This window comes from Thermobia domestica, chromosome 12 (assembly GCF_964235325.1).
Source record: "Thermobia domestica chromosome 12, izTheDome1.hap1.1, whole genome shotgun sequence".
Taxonomy (NCBI): Eukaryota; Metazoa; Arthropoda; class Insecta; order Zygentoma; family Lepismatidae; genus Thermobia; species Thermobia domestica.
In genome coordinates this window covers 105,554,297-105,574,308 of record NC_137465.1, presented here as the reverse complement: position 1 = coordinate 105,574,308, position 20,012 = coordinate 105,554,297, and the positions used below count along the sequence as shown (strand labels likewise).

General features: G+C 35.9%; 1 protein-coding gene across 6 annotated transcripts in view; it reads right to left on the bottom strand.

The window, feature by feature from the left end:
• Positions 1–20,012, bottom strand: part of LOC145666574 (tubulin polyglutamylase TTLL13-like) — a 211,565-nt gene that overhangs the window by 178,856 nt on the left and 12,697 nt on the right. For 5 of the 6 annotated variants that reach the window (XM_081733930.1, XM_081733929.1, XM_081733932.1 and 2 more), the window contains exons 2-4: positions 19,641–19,775; positions 11,291–11,411; positions 1,039–1,198 (exon numbers count right to left, since the gene is read on the bottom strand). In XM_081733930.1, the coding sequence (XP_081590056.1) occupies positions 1,039–1,198; positions 11,291–11,411; positions 19,641–19,734 (375 nt within the window). In that variant the 5' untranslated portion in view covers positions 19,735–19,775. Of the gene's footprint in view, positions 1–1,038; positions 1,199–11,290; positions 11,412–19,640; positions 19,778–20,012 lie in introns of those variants that run through there. The other variant, XM_081733934.1, reaches the window with a different exon arrangement.

The window sequence follows — 20,012 nt, the reverse complement described above, 5'->3', positions numbered from 1 at the left end:
ATGTTTTCAGCGATTTCCTGGTGACCTTTTCGCCAAAATGAAAAACCCATCTTGCTAAAAGTTCTACGACACAAAAGAAGTCATCATCCGTGTCATATGGCGGTCCCAGCAGGACATCGACAACGATTGGCGCACTTCCTTCCACGCGAGTGGCAGAAGATGATAGAGATGGGAGACGACTTATTGAAGGAATGTAACAGGTGTCTTCCTGTGTATAAAGCTAGGCACGAATTATAACAATGATGCCGTTACTTTCTATCCAACCCTTGTATTCTTCTTCTCTTATATTGACTGAATCAAGTGTTTACAATTACTAGTGAATTCCAATGAGCAAGTCCCTCTTCCCTTTCATTGCCTTCGATTAACCATATTTCCTTACGGCACTACCGTCTTGTCCTTCCACAACTGCATTGAAATCTCCCATTACCGCACATGCACCCCTCTTCTTTATAATTTCTTCCATTTTCTCATAATTTTCCTCTACTTCTTCAGTTGTATGTGAAGTGATTGGTATATACGTCTGTATCACCACTAGATTCTTCTTTATTCCATTAAGTTTTAATACAATAACTCTGTTATCAACAAATTCAACTTTCACTACATTTTCATTTAAGCCCTTACGAAGAATTATTGCCAGACCATTATGATCGCCAGTTTCATCATCTGCGCAAAACATTCTATATCCTTCGCTTCTTGGCTGCGAAATATCTTTCCATCTAACTTCACAAACTGCTACCAAATCTCGGATCAGATAAATGCTTCAAAATAAATGATGAAGAAACTAAAACTAAGCAATATATCATAGAAGCATTACGTACAATATCTTTCTTATCATAGGAATAATTATTTTAAAAGCCGCGGAAAACGAAGGGAGTAAAAAAAAGTAAGTTGAATTATTATTTTCAATAGTTTAGTTGCACAAGCACATCATAAACTTAATTAAAACAAACAAAACTGTAATTTCACTTAAGGATACTACTGAAGATACGTAACGTAAAATCTAACCAGCAGAGTCATTTCAGAGAAGAAAAAACTTACCTGGAATTTTTTAAGATTATTAAGTTTATCAATAGGAATTGCAACATCTGTCCACAAAATATTCCATTGTTTGTCCTGAGAAACAACACGCATTCCGATTTTTCTGGCTACACGTTCAACAGTACCCTGTTTTGCGTTAGGTATACATATTGCAACAACTCTGTAATTATAATGAAAAATCACAACGAAATCATTTTCTGCTGCATTAATAACACACATTCGGCATATATTGAAAGTTACTCATCTAGCAGCCAATAAAATGCTTATGTTTAAAATCAAGAAATACGAGGTTCTATCAATAATTCTCTTTGATATAAAAATTTAGTAATTTCTACTAAACACTAAAACTAATCTTAAATACTTTTAGTAATGTTTTAAGTGGCCATCATAATCCTCGAAATAATTCTCTATTGTACATATAAATCTATCCCAACGATTCTGCAGTTTATGCTGTTCGTTTCTCGGTATGACACATCATACTTTAAATCTCACTTCAAACATACATACATACATACATACATACATACATACATACATACATACATACATACATACATAAATACACACATACGTACATAAATACCTAAATACACACATACATACATAAATACATACATACATACATACATACATAAATACATATATACATAAATACATACTTACTTACATACATACATACATACATACATACATACATAAATACACACATACGTACATAAATACCTAAATACACACGTACATACATAAATACATACATACATACATAAATACATATATACATACATACATAAATACATATTTACATACATACATACATACACACATACATAAATACATACATACATACATACATAAATACATACATACACACATATGTACATAAATACATACATACATAAATACACACATACATAAATACATACATATATACACACATACATACATAAATACATACACACATACATACATAAATACATACATACACACATACACACACACACACACACACACATATATATATATATATATATATATATATATATATATATACACAGAGAAACATAAACAAACAAACAACACAATTTATGGTGTTTGACGTTTTCTGCACCGGAGCCTGGGAACTAATTTTGCGGCAATTCGGCAGATGTCCAAATACTCCTTAAAAATTGTTTGGAATCTGCCAAAAGCATTGCATCAAGATCACAAACTATGTAAGTGGAATGACGCAAATCTTCACGTGCAAGTTGATTGGTCCTAGTAACAATTTCGTTTTGTACACTCCTGGTCTCGAAAACTTACAAAGCCTTGGAGAGTTTGAGTACCAAAAATTAAGCCTACCGTAGATCCTTCCGAATTCCCAGAGATCCGCACACATTGAAATGCATTTCCTTAAATCTGTTATAGAGAGTAACATAAACAATATACAAGAGGAGGAATGTTCCCACCAAACAAATATATAACTGGCATGTATAGAACTATCATTAGTATGGTCTGGATTTTTAGGTGAGCTTTTATCTTTTAGAGTGAAAACAAGCTCAATAAAAGTATCTGCGATATTAAATGTTTAAATGTTGCTTCCAGTTGAGAACAGAGATAATTTTCCAACAGCAATTTTCCCTTTTTTGGGCCCTCTACTCCTTTATTCCATGAATCTACCTCCAATCCCTCTTTTTTTCCTTTCCTCTTTACTACTGCTACTTTTTAAGATTTTATTCCAAATTTTCCGGTTAGAGTGGATTGTTTCTTCTGCAAGAATTTGAAAAGATAAAGCAGTTTGTGATTAATCTACGGCTGTGATTAAAAACTTGGAATAACGACATTTAGATAAAGAAGAGTACGCTATTGACTTCTTTTAAGCAATATGTAAACGGTTTTGCCGAAGTCAAGCTTTCGGTTAGTCTTCAGATGAATCCGAATGCTGTCCAATTTGCAACATCTACAGTGCTGATACTCCGAACGAATATGAAGTTTGCCCACTGGTCTCAGTGGATGTCGAAAAAAAAAAAAAAAGCTTTAGCATCTACAAAAACGCTTTACCTTCAAATAGAAATGCTCTTACATTTAATAGCTTCGATATTCTTATTGTTGTTGAGTTCAATACCTTTAGTTTTTCCTTTCTAATATGAGTACATAGTCAATTCAATATATACTGTAGACATGTGCGTAGTTTATACTGTTTTCAATCTCAATTGTTTTCAATTTCAATGAGTTAAATAAAACGGCAGTTGTGAAAATAATTGACCGAAATAGCACCTTTTTCCTTCCTTTTTCTCCTATGACAATTGTTCCTAAAGATCCTAATCCTGATCATCAGAATTTACAAGGTAAATAAAAATAAATAAATAAATAAAAGTAAAAAAACTGAGAACATAAGCCTGTAGGGGCATACGATCACCAGAACATTAAGATATAAAAGCTTTGTTGTGTAATTAGTACAGTTACTTATCTGCCTACCAGCGTTTCTTTTCTTCTTTTTTTTCGTAAGCTGCTAAACAAACTTAAATTTGCGTAGCAATTTGTATATTTATATCGCATATCTGCAATTTGTATATTTTGTAGGGAATTATTATTATAGTGAAAAGCACCGTAAAGAAAAAGTAACTTATGTTGTATTTTTTAGTGTTTTGTTGTATAGATTATCTAAGCTGATAGTTGGTTTTGAATGCGTCCATATTGAGTTTTTAATTAAGCGCTGAATCCGTAATGCTGTCATGAAACGGAGAATTCGAATTATGCAATCTACAAAGTGAGCCTTCATTTTTACGATAGACACAATAAATTAATTTCACAGAAGTGTTCATTTTCTAACTGATATTATAGTCAAATGTTACTCGGATCCAGTTTATTTTCCCACTTTTCTAAAAGTTCTAAATTAAACTCTATTTTTCTTCTCTATTTTCAATGGAAAGCAAGAATTTATTTCGGGAGGTTACCAAATTCACTATTATAATTTGTAGAATCACCCTAAAATTAGATTAAATTTATACAAAAGTTGGGATTTCGGGGGAAGAAGGTCCAGACCCTCAGGACCCACCTCATGCTACGTCCCTGGTAAGAGAACTTATCGAAAAGGATATTTCTAGAGCAATGTTTTGTAATAACTAGATGCCTCATTTACGAACTTCTTACCAGAGCTTAAAATAACTTAAAAAAAAAAAAAGTTTAAAACTTCCATGTTTCAATACTGATCTTGGTTGCGGATCGTAAGATGAGGTCTTGCATCTCGAAATTTCATTAAGATATTTATTTCCATATGCAATCAGATGTCTAAGTGAGCATGATATCCTTGTCGTCAAGTCCTCAATTTCGAGTAATATGGTATACACTCAGTAGTGGATTGGTGTATATTATTGAGAACCTAAAATACAGTTAAAGGGAAAAGATTGGGATTTGGGGCAAAGAGATATTTCACTAACGTTTCCTAATATGTGACATCGAAAGAGAACAGCTCTGGCTTGAAGGAAAGAGTTTTTTTCTTTTTTCTTTTTTTTTTGTTTTCAAAAGTAGCTCACTCGCATTTTGCGATGCATTATTCCGTTCGTACCGCATTTTTATTATTTTGTGTTGCAAATCGCTACGCGTGTTTTCTTTAAGATGCGTGTATGTATAAATGTAAGAAAATTATACAATATTTCACGGTATGTAATATAATTCATTAAAATATATCGTATCTAGGTATAGAGCCTGAACAAAATTATAACTCTTTCCCCTTTTGATTCTAATGTTTATTCTTGAACTAAGGTGGGTTCTCAACCTAGGGGTCGCGAAGGGAGGTGAAAAATATAAAATGTATTTAGAATCTGGTAGCGTAAACTTACATTTTTAAAGATTATTTTGATAGATTTTTTTTATTTTCATACTTATTGTCAAATACAGAAAAGAATAGTAAACAAAATGTTAAACAGATTAAGAATTGTTTAACAATTTTAAACCCATTCTATATTTGCTATGCCATGCACACGTATCGCCAATTATCATCCCTTGAAAACGTTCGAAGATATAGGGTGGTTGCATCACTTCAAGCTCGGTCTCGAAACGAGGCTACAATAATTGTTGGAACACACAAACCTTGACTTGTTCATTTAACAACAGTGCAGGGAAAACAAGGTTTATCAGTACTGTTTATTGGTACTTTAGGTTTACAATTCATCGGCATGTACTTAGAAATGAACCATAAGCGTTTTCAATCCCCTTCCCTCCTCTTACATTCAGAGAATTTTATTTTCGTAGTTACTTTTGAGTCAAAGGAGGAAATGAGTGAATATAATAGTAAGTTGTCGGCAATTGTTTGTTAGTTCTTTGATTTGTTATAAGCGATTGGTACAAAACGGAGTTATGTGGTTGCATTGAGTGATGTAATAGAAAGGTGAGTTGTATTACTGTGTTCGTTTCTTCGACAGTACATAATCTAAAGAAATTACGGTGTTTCTTTCCCCTCTCGCAATTCCTGAAGCTCTCGAAGGATTCGATACAGACGAAGAGGGAGTGGATGTAGAATTTGGTCCTGACAATGGAAGCGTTTGAATTGAGAAAGCAGGGAGAGAGGAGGAAGGTGTTGATATGAAGACAGCAGGGGAGAGAGGAAAATTGTATGTGATGATGATGATGATGAAGTGCCTATATCAGAGGGAGAAAGTGGAGACAAGTCTGGCCAATATGTAGGCTCCTCAGCCAGCGGCTTGGTTGAGGGTTGGTCAGGGGCGTATCGCAACCCACAGATTTTCCCTACGGGAGCATAAGGGATCAAAAGTTGTTCTCTCCTTCGGTCAGATGTGTGATCGATTGAATGGTTACTCCAGCCGTTTACGATAAATATTCTTAAGCTAGTAGTTGAGCAGTTGGACTTGTACATCGATCAGTATTTTCAGAAAGTTCGCTGTCGTCCAAGTGAGCATGAAGCACCCGTCTCCTTAGAGCCGGTGTGTGTCTTCCTCGGGGTATGTCTGTCTATGGGCCTTTCTAGACACAACAGACTTTCAGATTACTGGAAAATAAAAGGAATGGATTACACACCATGGTTTGTAGTGAGTGTCTTTTTATTCTCAGTAAGCTACACTTCGAGGGAAATACGAGTCCGGACGTAAGTTCCCCGGGCTATGACTACTTCTGGAAATTCAAACGTTTCTTTAACAAATAACCAATTTATGAAAGTATACCATCCAATGGACAGTGTATCTGTAAATGAAGATATTGTCTCCATGATATTTTTTCTATTTTATTTTTTGGTAAGGTAATATTTATTTCTTTTGGACTTGAGTGCGGGAGACTTTACCTCGGTTTCGTTATGACAAATTAATATATCTTGCTTGAAAGTGTTTTTACCTCTTTCTTTTAATTATCTTTTATTTTTAGGTGGCATGAAGCTTCTTTTTATTTCCCTTTTAATTTAAGTCCCACGAAGTATACGCGATTTGGAATCAGAGTATTCCAAATCACTGATGCTCTTGGCAATACTTCAAGATGGAGGTCTGTCTCGGGAAATTAAGAATCTTGACTCGCGTATAGGAAGTCAACTTTTTCAGTTCAATTCAATTCACCTTCTCTATAAAACAAACTAGCGTCATTGGGGATCTGCGCATGTGAGACAATCAACTCTCATAGAAAGGAAATGCTACGTAACTTCAAGAAATTAGGGCTGAAACGGGGTAGCATTGCGCCCTTCCAGAAAGGTGTACTGTCAGCCATGTATTGGAAGATTAGATGGAGATCATGATCACAAATATTCATGCTCCACCAGCCAATGGGAACTTTTGTGATCAATATGGCAACTGTTCCAAGCCACAGATAGTTCTGAAGGATAACAGGTGTATGAGATGAAAAAGCTGATCAAATGGCCACTATGGTATGAAGCGGAGAACACTCAAATAGGCAACCGAACTTTTCTTCCATTTGCTCGACGTCTAACTAACTCTATGGCCTATGGAACCCGGAGGTTCAATGCCGCGTTCACAAAAGCTCTCCACTGACTTCTATCCTTAGCTAACTGCATCCAGTTTTTACTTTGTATTCCTATCTCTGCGAGATCCATCTTAATATTGTCCTTCCATCTGCGCCTAGGTCTTCCTAATGGTCGTTTTCCGATTGGTCTTCCAGCCTAGACTTTGAAAGCGTTTCTACTTTCTTCCATTCTAGCTACATGACCCGCCCATCTAAGCTCCTAGACTTGACGACCCTAACAATGTTGGGTAAACCGTTTAAATTATGTAGTTCCTCGTTATGAAGTTTCCGCCATTCCCCATTCCCGTTCCACTTGGGTCTGAATATTCGTCTCAGGATCTTGTTCTCAAATACTTTCAGTCTATGTTCTTCCCTCAGAGTAAGCGACCATGTTTCGCAACCATACAGAACAACAGACACGATTATCATTTTGTATATTTTAAGCTTCAAATTCCTCGACAGGATTCGCGACGACAAATTTTGAACCGAATAGTAACATGAATTCCCTGCTTTTAGTCGATATTTAATTTCTTCGTGAATATGATTTTCCTCTGTTAATACTGATCCTAGATATTTGAAACTATCCACTTTATCAAAAGTATTATTTAATATTTTAACACAACCATAATTTGCTGTATTACGATCCCGACGCACTTCTATGTATTTAGTTTTCTCTGCATTTACTTCTAAGCCCATGTCCCTGCAAGATTTTAATAAGATCTCTGCATTTCTTTCTATTGTTCTCCTATCATCCCCTATTAAATTTACATCATCAGCATATGCTATAACCTGGTGAATACCGTTCAACTCTAGGCTCTGGTTGCTATCTTTGATTTTCCTTATAGCGTATTCCAGAACAAAGTTAAATAATAACGACGACAACGCATCTCCTTGTTTCAGGCCATTTTCGACGTGAAAGCTCGTGGACAAAAATTTTCCTATCCGGACTTTACTTTGGGATTCATTTAAACATATCTTAATTAATCTAATTAACTTTCTCGGTATTCCAAGTTCCGTAAGAACGTTGTATAATATTTCTCTCCTAACCGAGTCGTACGCCTTTCTAAAATCAATAAATAGTTCATGTACCGGGGTATTGTATTCCCACATTTTTCAAGTATTTGGCGAATGGTAAATATTTGGTCGATAGTTGATCGATTTCGTCTAAATCCGCACTGATAATCTCCAATAATTTTATTTGCGTATGGGGTCATCTTGCTAATAGAATATTTGAAAGGATTTTATAGGATGTTGACAGAAGAGAAATGCCTCGATAATTATTACAGTCAGTTTTGTCGCCTTTCTTGTGAATTGGAACAATGATTGATTCTTTCCACTCTTGTGGCAATTCTTCCTTGTTCCAGATAAGGAGAATGAGTTTGTGTATCTTGTTCCATAATTTTTCGCCTCCAGCTAAAATTAACTCAACCGGAATTTTATCTACACCCGGAGATTTGTGTTTCTTTAATTTCTTTATAGTGGTTTCTACTTCTATTCGGTTGGGTTATTGAATATACAGTTCTGCGGTGTGTATCTCCTTTTCTCCACGCACACTAGTTTTTGGTTGCGTGTTAAGCAAATCGTCAAAGAAATCTTTCCATCCATTTAAGATGCTATCCGTATCAGTGAGAACTGTACCGTCAGATTTCTTTAATATATAAGCACGAGGTTGATAGCCTTTCTTAAATTCGCTGATCCCCTTTGCTCGACGTCACAGCTGTTAACTCCTATGTCATGAACGAAAGATGAAAGGGCGGATCAAATGCCACGATCTCTTTCGACAAGCACTATTGGAGTTGGTCAAATGTGCAAAAGTAAAAGTTGCTGGTCCGTCACAGGTGAGCATGGGCAGCATATAGAAGAGTACGCCCTCAGATGTTGCTCCTCACGCTTCTGTGAAATTGATGAAGTAACTTCGTTGCAAGCTGTGTGAAATGAAGGGAAAGAGAAGGAAAATGACATTATGTAAGTGCGAAGGGCGCGATAAAGTTAGTTGTTTGGGTGATGACTCATTTTGGAAAGAGCTTTACCGGACAGTGTAAGGTAAGTATAAAAAAAAAATAAAAAAAGTACCTAGGTACATATATGTACAACAATTATGTTTTATAGCTATGTTTGGACATTTTTATTTTATGTCCTACTTTCCCCATACTTATATATGAAATTTGGTATTGTCAATGAAATTGAGAAAGATATTGCTCAATATCTATACTATTCTAGAAATTGCAATAGAACTTGGCACACGCATTGCGTATATACCACAGTACTTTTAAGGTGGATTAAAGTCAAGAACTTGTAGCCGAGGCTGCTTCAGAGGGCGCTAAATTTTCAAAGAGGGTCGCTGACAAGAGGGCGTGATATGAAATTGGCTTAGAAAACTTGAAGTAAGACAATATAAACAGATGTCCATCTTTTGAACTAGTATCCCAGTGTTTGGAGCAGCAGGAGCAATTTGTAAGAAAATAATTCACCAATACATTAATACAACGATAACTATAAAATAAATTATACCCCCTTCATGTCTTTTCTATGGGTCATAAATAACATTCGTGTCGGAACAACGACCACAATTTGTAATATTCCTTGGCGAGTGCTGTGCAGTCGGCTTTCACTAAATCTAACGAACAAACTTTGTGAAGTAAACTAACGTATCAGAGACAAAATCTCTCCATTGGATGGTATGGATTTTCAGAATTAACATTTTGGAGAAGCAATTTAGTTTTACCTGTTGAAAGTTTTAGGATATGTACGTTGAAAACTCAAGACGAGGTTATCAATTTAAAGTGCTGTCTTGAAGTTGAATCTAATATTAGCCATAGTCGTAGTGTATATTGATAGAAGTACCTTCTAATTTATTGACGTAACACAAAGTCTTTCACCACAAGATATTATACATACATAAAACCGTTTGGTACTCCAGTGAACATATACTCATTAATGAGTATATTTTTGTTTAAGAATATATATTTTATATTTATTAATAAAGATCACACGAAAAAATACTTGGTTTACGCAATCCAACCTATAAGAGAATCTACTCCACTGCGTTAATTTTGTTAATTACAATGTAACATCTCTTTGATAATGAAGTAGTTATCTGACTACTGTAAGTGGAATTTGTAAATTATGTAAAAACTTAAATGAATGGAAATTATATATTGGAATTTGGACTATTCATTAAATATGAGAAGTTCTTTATAGTAAGTTAGAATATTGCAGACAGAAACTTAACTTTGAGCAACTTACTTTCTTATTGTTACTGAATGCTCATGACACACATATTTTTCGCAAATGTTACAAATTTGCAATTGTATTCTGTGCTTTCTGGAGTTCTACGTCTAACATCTTTTCCCCGTAATTGACCTCATTTTATCACTATACGGAAGTGACACCATCAGGATGTACTTGTATCTACAGAAGTTAGAATTGGTCTAGGTAGTTCAAATTTCCTTTTAAGTTGAATTTGCGTAATCATCTCGGATTCTGCCACAGCAACAAGAAAAATGTGGTGTCTTGAGTCCTCTTTGAGGATATTCCACTGAGAATTCCACTCAACTTCAACTAAGGATTGCATCACATCAACAAGAAAAATGTGACGTCTTGAGTCCTCTTCGAAGGTATTCCACTAAGTTCAAAAATATAACATAGGCAGCAACATGCAAAGTATTCCTAAAAACATCCACAGATCTGCAATTTCTTCTTTTACATGAATACCAACGTACCAATTAATCTAAAAGAGTCTCCTTGTTTAATTACAAAATAATACAATTTCAAGTTTCGATATGGTGCAAACTAGATAGAAGGACGAAAGACTTAATGGGTTTGAGACAGTATGAGACTAATGTGACAAAATAAAATAAAAAATAAATACAAATAAAAAATATATCATAGTCATAAAACTAACGCTATGTGTTCACTGTACACATCTTGCTATTTTGAGGGTTAAAAAAATATACAAAAGGAACTTGGACTTGAAATCAAGCATAAGATAATTCAGTAGCTTGATTACACAGAAATATCAAAAAGAGATGTTAAACTATGCTAATTAATAAAGTCTATATTCTTTTTAAATCATCAAACTTTACAACATTTCAAAAATACAATTTCCAGGATTATTTCGCAATTTTCAGAATTAACAAGGAGTACAGAAATCTATTCGCTGTATCCTTCATATACCTTTTTCAAGAATGCTATGCACCATTTAGAATCTTTCATCAAAATGCAAGATAAAACCTTATCATCAAGCAAAGTCTACTTGTAAAACATATAATATAGATTTCTGAATAGTGTTAATGACAGACTTTATCTCTCTCACCTTTTCTTTTTCTTTTTCGGTTTATCTTCTTGTACTTCTGTAACTTTGCAATTAGCAGAATTATTTGTATTTGATGCTTTTGCAACTGATTTCCGACGCTTCTGGGAAGAAACTGAAGACCCTTTAAAAATAAAGCAGAATAAATGGTTGAAAAATAGAGTGTTCGGATGAAAATATACCAATAAGAAATTTGAATAACTCGAGAACCAATAGTGATAGAATCGTCTGATTTTGTTTCTCGGAAAGAAGAAATAATAGAATGTTATACCCAGCAGACATTTGAACGCAACAGGGCTTCACACATGCGCATTACTCGTAAGCAAAATGGTGTATTTTACTGTTTATCAGAAAGTGGAGTGCTGTTTTTGGTTTGTAGAACTCAAATGTCCTGTAAACGTACAGAGAAGATTTAGACAACAATACGGACAGAAACCACCAGAACGTTATTGTATTGTTCGATGGCCCAAACAACTCCCTCCGTGTTAAGGAAGAAAGGCAGTGGGGGGGGGGGGGAACTCGTCAATAAAGAAGTGCAGACAGTTCGGGAAGCCTCAATGATCCCCGAGATCGCCTGACGTGACCCTGGACTTTTGTCTTTGTGGGTACGTAAATATTTTTGTGTACCAGACCGAAGTTCACTACTTGGATGATCTAAAACAAATAATTATCGATGATTGTGGATCCGTGACACCTCAAATGTTACGCAACACGCCTGGAGCAAGGTTCAGTGCCACCTTGATATTTTCCGATCAAAAGAGGCACATGTGGAGGTGTACTGAGGTGCCTGAGTGATTTTTGTGTTGGATATAAAATTCTATTCTTTTCTCTTTCCGAAAAATAAAATCGGACGATTCTATCTCTATTGGAAATGAAATCTTTCAAGTCCCACATTTATGCCAGTTAGGCTATAGGAGACGGTGGTGATGAGTAATGAATGAAATGGTGGAATGAAGAAAGTGGGAGGAAACGAGAGAACCCCGAGAAAACCCACGCACACGGTATTTGTCCACCACTTGGCGGGGGCTGGGATCGAACCCAGGATTCCATGCACCAGAGATGAACACTCTACCACTGAGCCACCGCACCTATCTCTATTGGTTCCAGACACGCTCTCTATATACATAATACAGTAAATCACGGTTTCCCACAGATAGCTCATTTGACAAATAAGTTTCAAACTCCAGAGGGTTTTATTCGCCACTTTTCTTCTCTAAAAATTATAAAATGAAGGCACGCCATAGAACATCTCTTTCCTGCGTACAGTATTATGTCATTAACATAATGGGAACGCTTTCATATACCCTAGTAGAAGAATAAAGCACAGTTCTAATCTTTTCGCTGCTGAAATTTGAATTATTTACTAGCAGAGGTAATTACGATATACTAACTCAAATCGTGACTTGAAACAGGTAAAAGTATGGAAGCTGAAGCTTTTCACTCCTTCTTGCAGCAACCGATTTTTATTTATTTATTTTTTAAATTTCGTTCTTTTTCAGCAGCGAGGCTATAGAAAACATGGTATACAGTTTAATGGGGAATTTGAACAATTGTTCAGATCTTCATCTGAGAATCTGGCTCGACTAGAAAGGATGCCGGCATAACATGTAACACCTGCATTACAGCTTGCTTGTAAACTTTTCTCCGTACCTACAAGTGGAACAGCTAGTAACATGTTTGATTCGAGTTCAGAAAGTGACAGATTCGATTTTTGGTTTGATTTTCCGATCTCCAGTCAACCTTTTTTCTTTTAAATCAAATCGAATGTGCGTTACTGCTATTTCCAACGAATTGGTCCAATACCGAGATCCAGGGTTCTTCCGTAATCTAACTACTACATTCATGAGGGCCAGTTTAATCCTCACCTAAGGATACAAATCTATATGCTCTTATGAATATGTTTATTCAAATCTTCGACTTCATTATATTTCAATTAGTCGATCTTTCATGTACACTATGTGATCAAAAGTATCCGGACACCTGGCTGAAAATGACTTACAAGTTCGTGGTGCCCTCCATCGGCACTGCTGGAATTCAATATAGTGTTGGCCCACCCTTAGCCTTGATAACAGCTTCCACTCTCGCAGGCATACTTTCAATCAGGTGCTGGAAGGTTTCTTGGGGAATGGCAGCCCACTCTTCACCGAGTGCTGAACTGAGGAGAGGTATCGATATAGGTCGGTGAGGCGTGGCACGAAGTCGGCGTTCCAAAACATCCCAAAGGTGTTCTATAGGATTCAAGTCAGGACTCTGTGCAGGCCAGTCCATTACAGGAATGTTATGGTCGTGTAACCACTCCACCACAGGCCGTACAGTATGAAAAGATGCTCGATTGTGTTGAAAGATGCAATCGCCATCCCCTAAATGCTCTTCAACAGTGGGAAACAAGAAGGTGCTTAAAACATCAACGTAGGCCTGCGCTGTGAGAGTGCCATTCAAAACAACAATGGGTGCAAGCCCCCTCCAAGAAAAACACGGCCACACCATAACACCACCACCTCCGAATTTTACTGTTGGCACTACACACGCTGACAGATGACGTTCACCGGGCATTCGCCATACCAACACCCTGCCATCGGATCGCCACGTTGTGTACCGTGATTCGCCTCTAGACACAACGTTTTTGTACTGTTCAATTGTCCAATGTTTACGCTCCTTACACCAAGCGAGGCGTCGTTTGGCATTTACCTGCGGGATGTGTGGCTTACGAGCAGCCGCTCGACCTCACCTCACGCCTAACTGTCATAGTACTTGGAGTGGATCCTGATGCAGTTTGGAATTCCTGTGTGATGGTCTGGATACATGTCTGCCTATTATACTTTACGACCCTCTTCAACTGTCGGCGATCTCTGTCAGTCAACAGACGAAGTCGGCCTGTACGCTTTTGTGCTATACGTGTTCCTTCACGTGTCACTTCATTATCACATCAGACACAGTGGACCTAGAGATGTTTAGGAGTGTGGAAATCTCGCGTACAGACTTCTGACACAAGTGACTCCCAATCACCTGACCACGTTCGAAGTACGTGAGTTCCGCGGAATGTCTCATTCTGCTTTCTCACGATGTCTAATGACTACTGAGGCCGCTGATAATGAGTACCTGGCAGTAGGAGGCAGCACAATGCACCTAATATGAAAAACGTATGTTTTTGGGGGTGTCCGGATACTTTTGATCACAGTGTATATAAAAACTAACGGAAGTTATTATTATTATAGTATTATAATAATAATAATATTAGAGTTATAATAATAATATTTTATTTAAATGAAAAATCTTATCCAAATAATTCAGCGAATTTTTACTCTATAACTCTGTAGTGAATCAAATTTTAGAATCAATTTTATTCAACTCTGAAAGAAGAAATTGCAACTGTTCTTTACTTCCATAAATAACTAATATGTCATTTCTGTAATGGAGATATTTTATGAATTTAGGTCTTGTTTTTGTAGAAATTTTATCGGAAAATGATCCATATCAATATTTGCACCGAAGATGACAAAAGATTACATACGGAGTACTACAGCCTACATTTGTGGATATCATTTTTAGTTGCGTTGACTAGAGAGCAAACTTTAGTTTTAGCTGAATAGCTATTATTGATAGTACACTTAATTTCTAGGGGGTTGTATGTGAGTGTGATGTGTTCAGTCGACTCTTTTGTCAACAAACAGGCTGGGTGTTTTCTTTCCTGATACAACTAATTTTAAAGGGGCTCATTCTTACGTACTTTAGAATATTCCAAGAAAAGGGATATCTACGTATAGGCTTATACTAATTCTTTAATCAACTAACCACAACTCCTATAATGTTGTTAACTATTCTGATTTATCTCGGGCAAGAAGTTGTGGTTTACTGTATTATAGCTAGTACTCTACAACTCAAATAATTTATTTTGGTTGTAATTTTTATGAATGAATTTAAAAGTATTGTCCAATCTTATTCATTTGTACGAAAACAATCATGAAATTCCGCTATTCTATACACATATTTAACGCAACTGCACGAAATTTGAGTCCATTTATTTAATCGTATTAATTTTTGATAATTAATTAGTGTATTTTAGGTGGTTGTTAGTTCTAAGGTCTAGGTTGTAAAAAAAAACACGTAAAAAACTCAGTGGGTTTTATTGTGCCAAATTGTTTTTATTAAATTGTGTGGTATATTTAAAGTATATTCCTACTTAAAACATCACTTAAGCATCCATGTTCTATTGTACACATTTGGTGTGAAACTATAGAATTCTCTTGTCGCACAAAGGGAATTCGTGAAGATTCATTTGTGTTTCGTGGGACACACTTTGCACTTATCACTCGTTTGTATTTCGATTTCTAGAAAGGAGGAAGTAGACAATATTAATATTGTATAGTAAGAAAAAGGTGGGTAATTGTATAGAATCTAGAATAGGATTAAAATCACCTATTATACTCAGGATTTAAAAAGGAGTCGTCCTGACTGAAGATTCCTTTAACTTTTCTCAAAACATGCCAGGCAAATACTAGGATAGTACCTCAAGTTAGAAGACAAAGTACAATATTGACAACCTCCTCAGTTCGTGTCTTTAAAACGGGGATGAAAAATGTTGAACTGAGAAGATCACCTTCCACTCACCATCTAGAATGAGTGGAAACGTTTATAATTACTATGCGAGAGGTTAATGATTCAACCATGTGTTCATAGGAAATTACCAAAAAATGACAACTCAGATATCGAATTTATGATTGAAGGTTATATTTCTCATAACTTGTGTTGCAGCGTAAATATGTGATGTTCAAATTCGGGTATCTAGAATATTTGCCAGAAGAGCAACGCATACCAAGCATTGAGCGATTGATCACTGTTAATAAGGTTACACATACCTTGGGTTTTAACTTCAGTTGGTGATCCTCGGTGGTCCTCTCCTGGGCTGGTCTCTGGATAATAGATATCGCCAAGTTGATATCTTTTCGGGATTGTGTCTCGCTGGTTAAGACACTGCAGTCATTGGTGACGATGGTCTGGTTCAGCTCTGCGTCCAATGTACTCGATAACTAACACCAACGTTAGTTCGCTAACTTAAACGATTTGAGACTCCAGTCTCAACTTCTCCAACTTCTCAGTCTGGCTCTCTGAGTCTCCTTGCTGCGTCTTCTTACTGAGTTTCGCCTTCTGCCTCTCGAGACCTCTCGTCCTCTGTTTTTGTTCAAATCTTGTCCCAAGGAATTTGACTGTGTCAACTGACGTCAGGCACGTGTGCCCTTCTTTCTTCGGAAAACAAGGTCGCTTCCTTGTGTCGCGAACAACAACTGCAATACCTGGAATGCTCTGATCTCATGATTCTAGACAATTTCTACATACCCGTGAATGTGTTTTCTTGTTCACAATAATTGTACAATTGCAACTTAGTAAATTCTGTAGATTGCTCTCACTTACACATTTTCTGAATTCAGTTCTGAATTCCCAGACAGCGAACAATGTGCTTTAATGATTTTAAAAGCTGACAATACAATCGTACAAATTTCGTGAGAATTGCATTAGTAAGAATAGTTAGATTGACATAAATTATTTCATTGTTTTTCTCCTTCACCAAACAAAAATTAAAATCTTTAATGAAGTTGATATTTCAAAATATACATAAAATTAATCATTGAATTACGAGCTCTGCTACATGAAAATACAGGCTCTGCCACAATATGAACATATGTGCAAGGTATCACTTGAAAGCTTGTTTTATTCTGAAGAGAATGACGTATTAATAATCATGATGCTCAGATAAATAGTATAGTGTTTGGAAACTTATATTTTGTATACTCTACCTTTTTCTTATTCATATATAAAAAATGGTATTTCACACAGGATTGAGAAATATCTTTCCCCTCGTAACTATTCTAGATATTATAATGAAATTTCGTACACGAATTGCGTATAGTCTGTAGTATGTTTCAAGGTACATTATGTTTAAGTAGCTGTACCGAGGCCACTCCAGGAGCACTTTTTTTTAAGTGTTCCTATTCAGTATGAAACTATAGTGAAATTCCGAACTATGGGACTTCAGTTGCAATAGATTAATAAGATCAAAGATCGAACCTTTTCTCGGACGATGAAACCACATCAAAAACACTACGAAAAAGAAAAATCTATTACTCGTTATGGCTTACTATTTTTGTTCTACGGTGATAAGGGTTGAAACCAGAAATGATTAATTTGAACCACTTATGGAATGAATAGAGGGTTAACGGGATGAAACCTACTCTTGCAACACTGAATTAATTGCAAGAAACAGCATCCCGATATCTCACCGTTTTTGCTCTTTAAAAATCAATATTGAAACCAGTAGGAATAAATTTCAACCACTTCCAGTTTTGGTAGTGTTTCGGGTTTCAATGGTATGCTCTTTCGAGCAACTGAATAGACTGCACAAAACAGCTTGCCGCTATCTATACCATTTTTGTCCTATGGCGATAAGTGTTAAAATATGAAATGGCTAATTTGAGTTTCCCGTTATTTTAAGTATTCAGATGCAGTGTTGATAAAGTAGAGGTAGAACTTTAGTAATTCCCTTTTTCAAGTGAAGCGTTTGTAGTGTCTTTAACAAATTACGGTATTGAGGAAAAAAAAAATGCCTGATTTATGCGTTTGTAATTATCATAAGAGAAAATTTTGCCTCTTTTTTAATGCAACACTTTTTCGTTTCTACGTAGTGTTGAGAGAAATCCTTTTCTTAAATGAAGAATTTTTGACATGTAGTTAACTGACACACGGAGAAAGACATTTTGTATTATTGATTTGTACTAATACTCAAGTATATACTACAAAAACAGGAAACATAGTAGCATTGCTTTTTGTCTCAGATTTTGTTTGAATACCGTTACAGTGAATTTGATTGAGCGTGAACAAAATTCGTTATGCATGATTCCCAAACTTTTTTTTTCTTTTTTCAATTTATTTTTCTAGAGATCCTCTTTTGATATTTAAAGACAATTCTCAAATTAGATGTGTACTGAGAAACACAATTAAAGAAACTAATTATGATATTAAGATTATCATTTCAATCCAAGTTTCAAAATATATTTTTGAAGGTGTTCTTTCCTATGTGGGTTTTACCGTTTTTGAGGGTAGGGGGTTAGGGAAAATTCGAACAATTCTGTCTGAGGTAGAGGATTCTGCTCCAGAAATAATAATGAAAGGAGTCAATACCCTGGCTATGTAATACTTACAAGTAACACTTCGCTCCTTTGAATCCGGAATGGCAAAATGCGACATATATCCTGAAAGAGTCAGTTCTAATTGAGATGCATATGGATTCCCAGCGTCAGTTACTAATGGGTTCGGAAGTTATAGGCCTGTAAAGTTAACATAGGAACCCATAGGAAATACAACGTCTAAACATTTCCTTGATGTCTCTTTCTGCTAACCTGAATATAGTGTAACGCTGTGGACGAAGACACGTCACAAGAATCTGAATGTTCCAGGGTGATCCCAAGAACTTGGATGAAATATCTATAGCAGTAACCTTCCGCAGCATATGAAAAAGAGAAAACAAAACGAAAAATGAGGAAATGAAAATAAATAAACTTAAACCCGCAGATGTTGACTTCAAGAGGAGGCCGATTTCTGGAGGATATACAGGAAAGATTCAACCATTGAATGTCCACTTCTTCAGGTAGCAAGTCGTTCATCCGCTACGTAACTGACACACTGATGTTAATGAGTGATGTGAACATCTGGCATCGTGACCGATTCCTGGCACTGCAGTCGTTCATGATCTATCAATTCAGCGCTCCCAGGTTCAAGAACTTGATTCAGCACACTTTCTACAAAGCTAGAAAGCTGGACGAAGCACCGGGAATGTGGATTTCCCCTCACGATTGCTGTTGTGACCTAATCGGCGGTGACGTGTTCCAAGTGTAATGAGCTAGCGGTTATCAAGTAAGCACATTATGAGCAAACTTTGTGCTTCTCATGCTCTGTTTCTCTATCTGCACATCACTTGTTCTTTGTAAATGCTTTCAATAACAATCCTTTGATTTAAATCTAATTCAGTCTTGCTTTCTGTCTGAATACTATCCTTCCACTTGCCTCTCGTGCATTATATATAGTATGGTTTCTATGTAGTATATTACATAAAGTTAGCACAAAGAGACGTCAAGGAAATACCTAGACGTTGTGTTTCCTAAAGAGTTCTTTGTTAAACTTTACAGGACCATAAGTCCCGAACCCATTTCTGATTGACGCTAGGAATCCACATGCATCTTCATTAGGACTGTCTCTTTCAGAATGTGTCGCATTCCGTCATTCTGGATTCAAAGGAACGAAGTGTCACTTGTCATTTACCATAACCTTTCAGGACTTGCAGGATCATAAAATTTACTTTCACCTTTACTTGCTGGCTTTGACTTGTCATTGAATCGTTCACGAGTTGCATTCGCATGGCTCTCTTTAGTTGCAAGCTGGATTTGACCATCTTCCATCCTCTTGAACTCTTTGCAGCGAAACAAATCCCCAGACGCACCTAAAATTAAACCAAAAAATAAAACAAAGTACCGTATACTACATGACTCAACAAAAGAACACAAACATACACAAAACAAACTAAGGTAACGCTTTCAGCAACAGCGTCTTTGTCATAAAAGTTGTAAGAAATTCAAAAATATAATAATAATAATAATAATAATAATAATAATAATAATAATAATAATAATAATAATAGAAATAATAAAAAATGACGAATCCGTTACCATCAAATTTT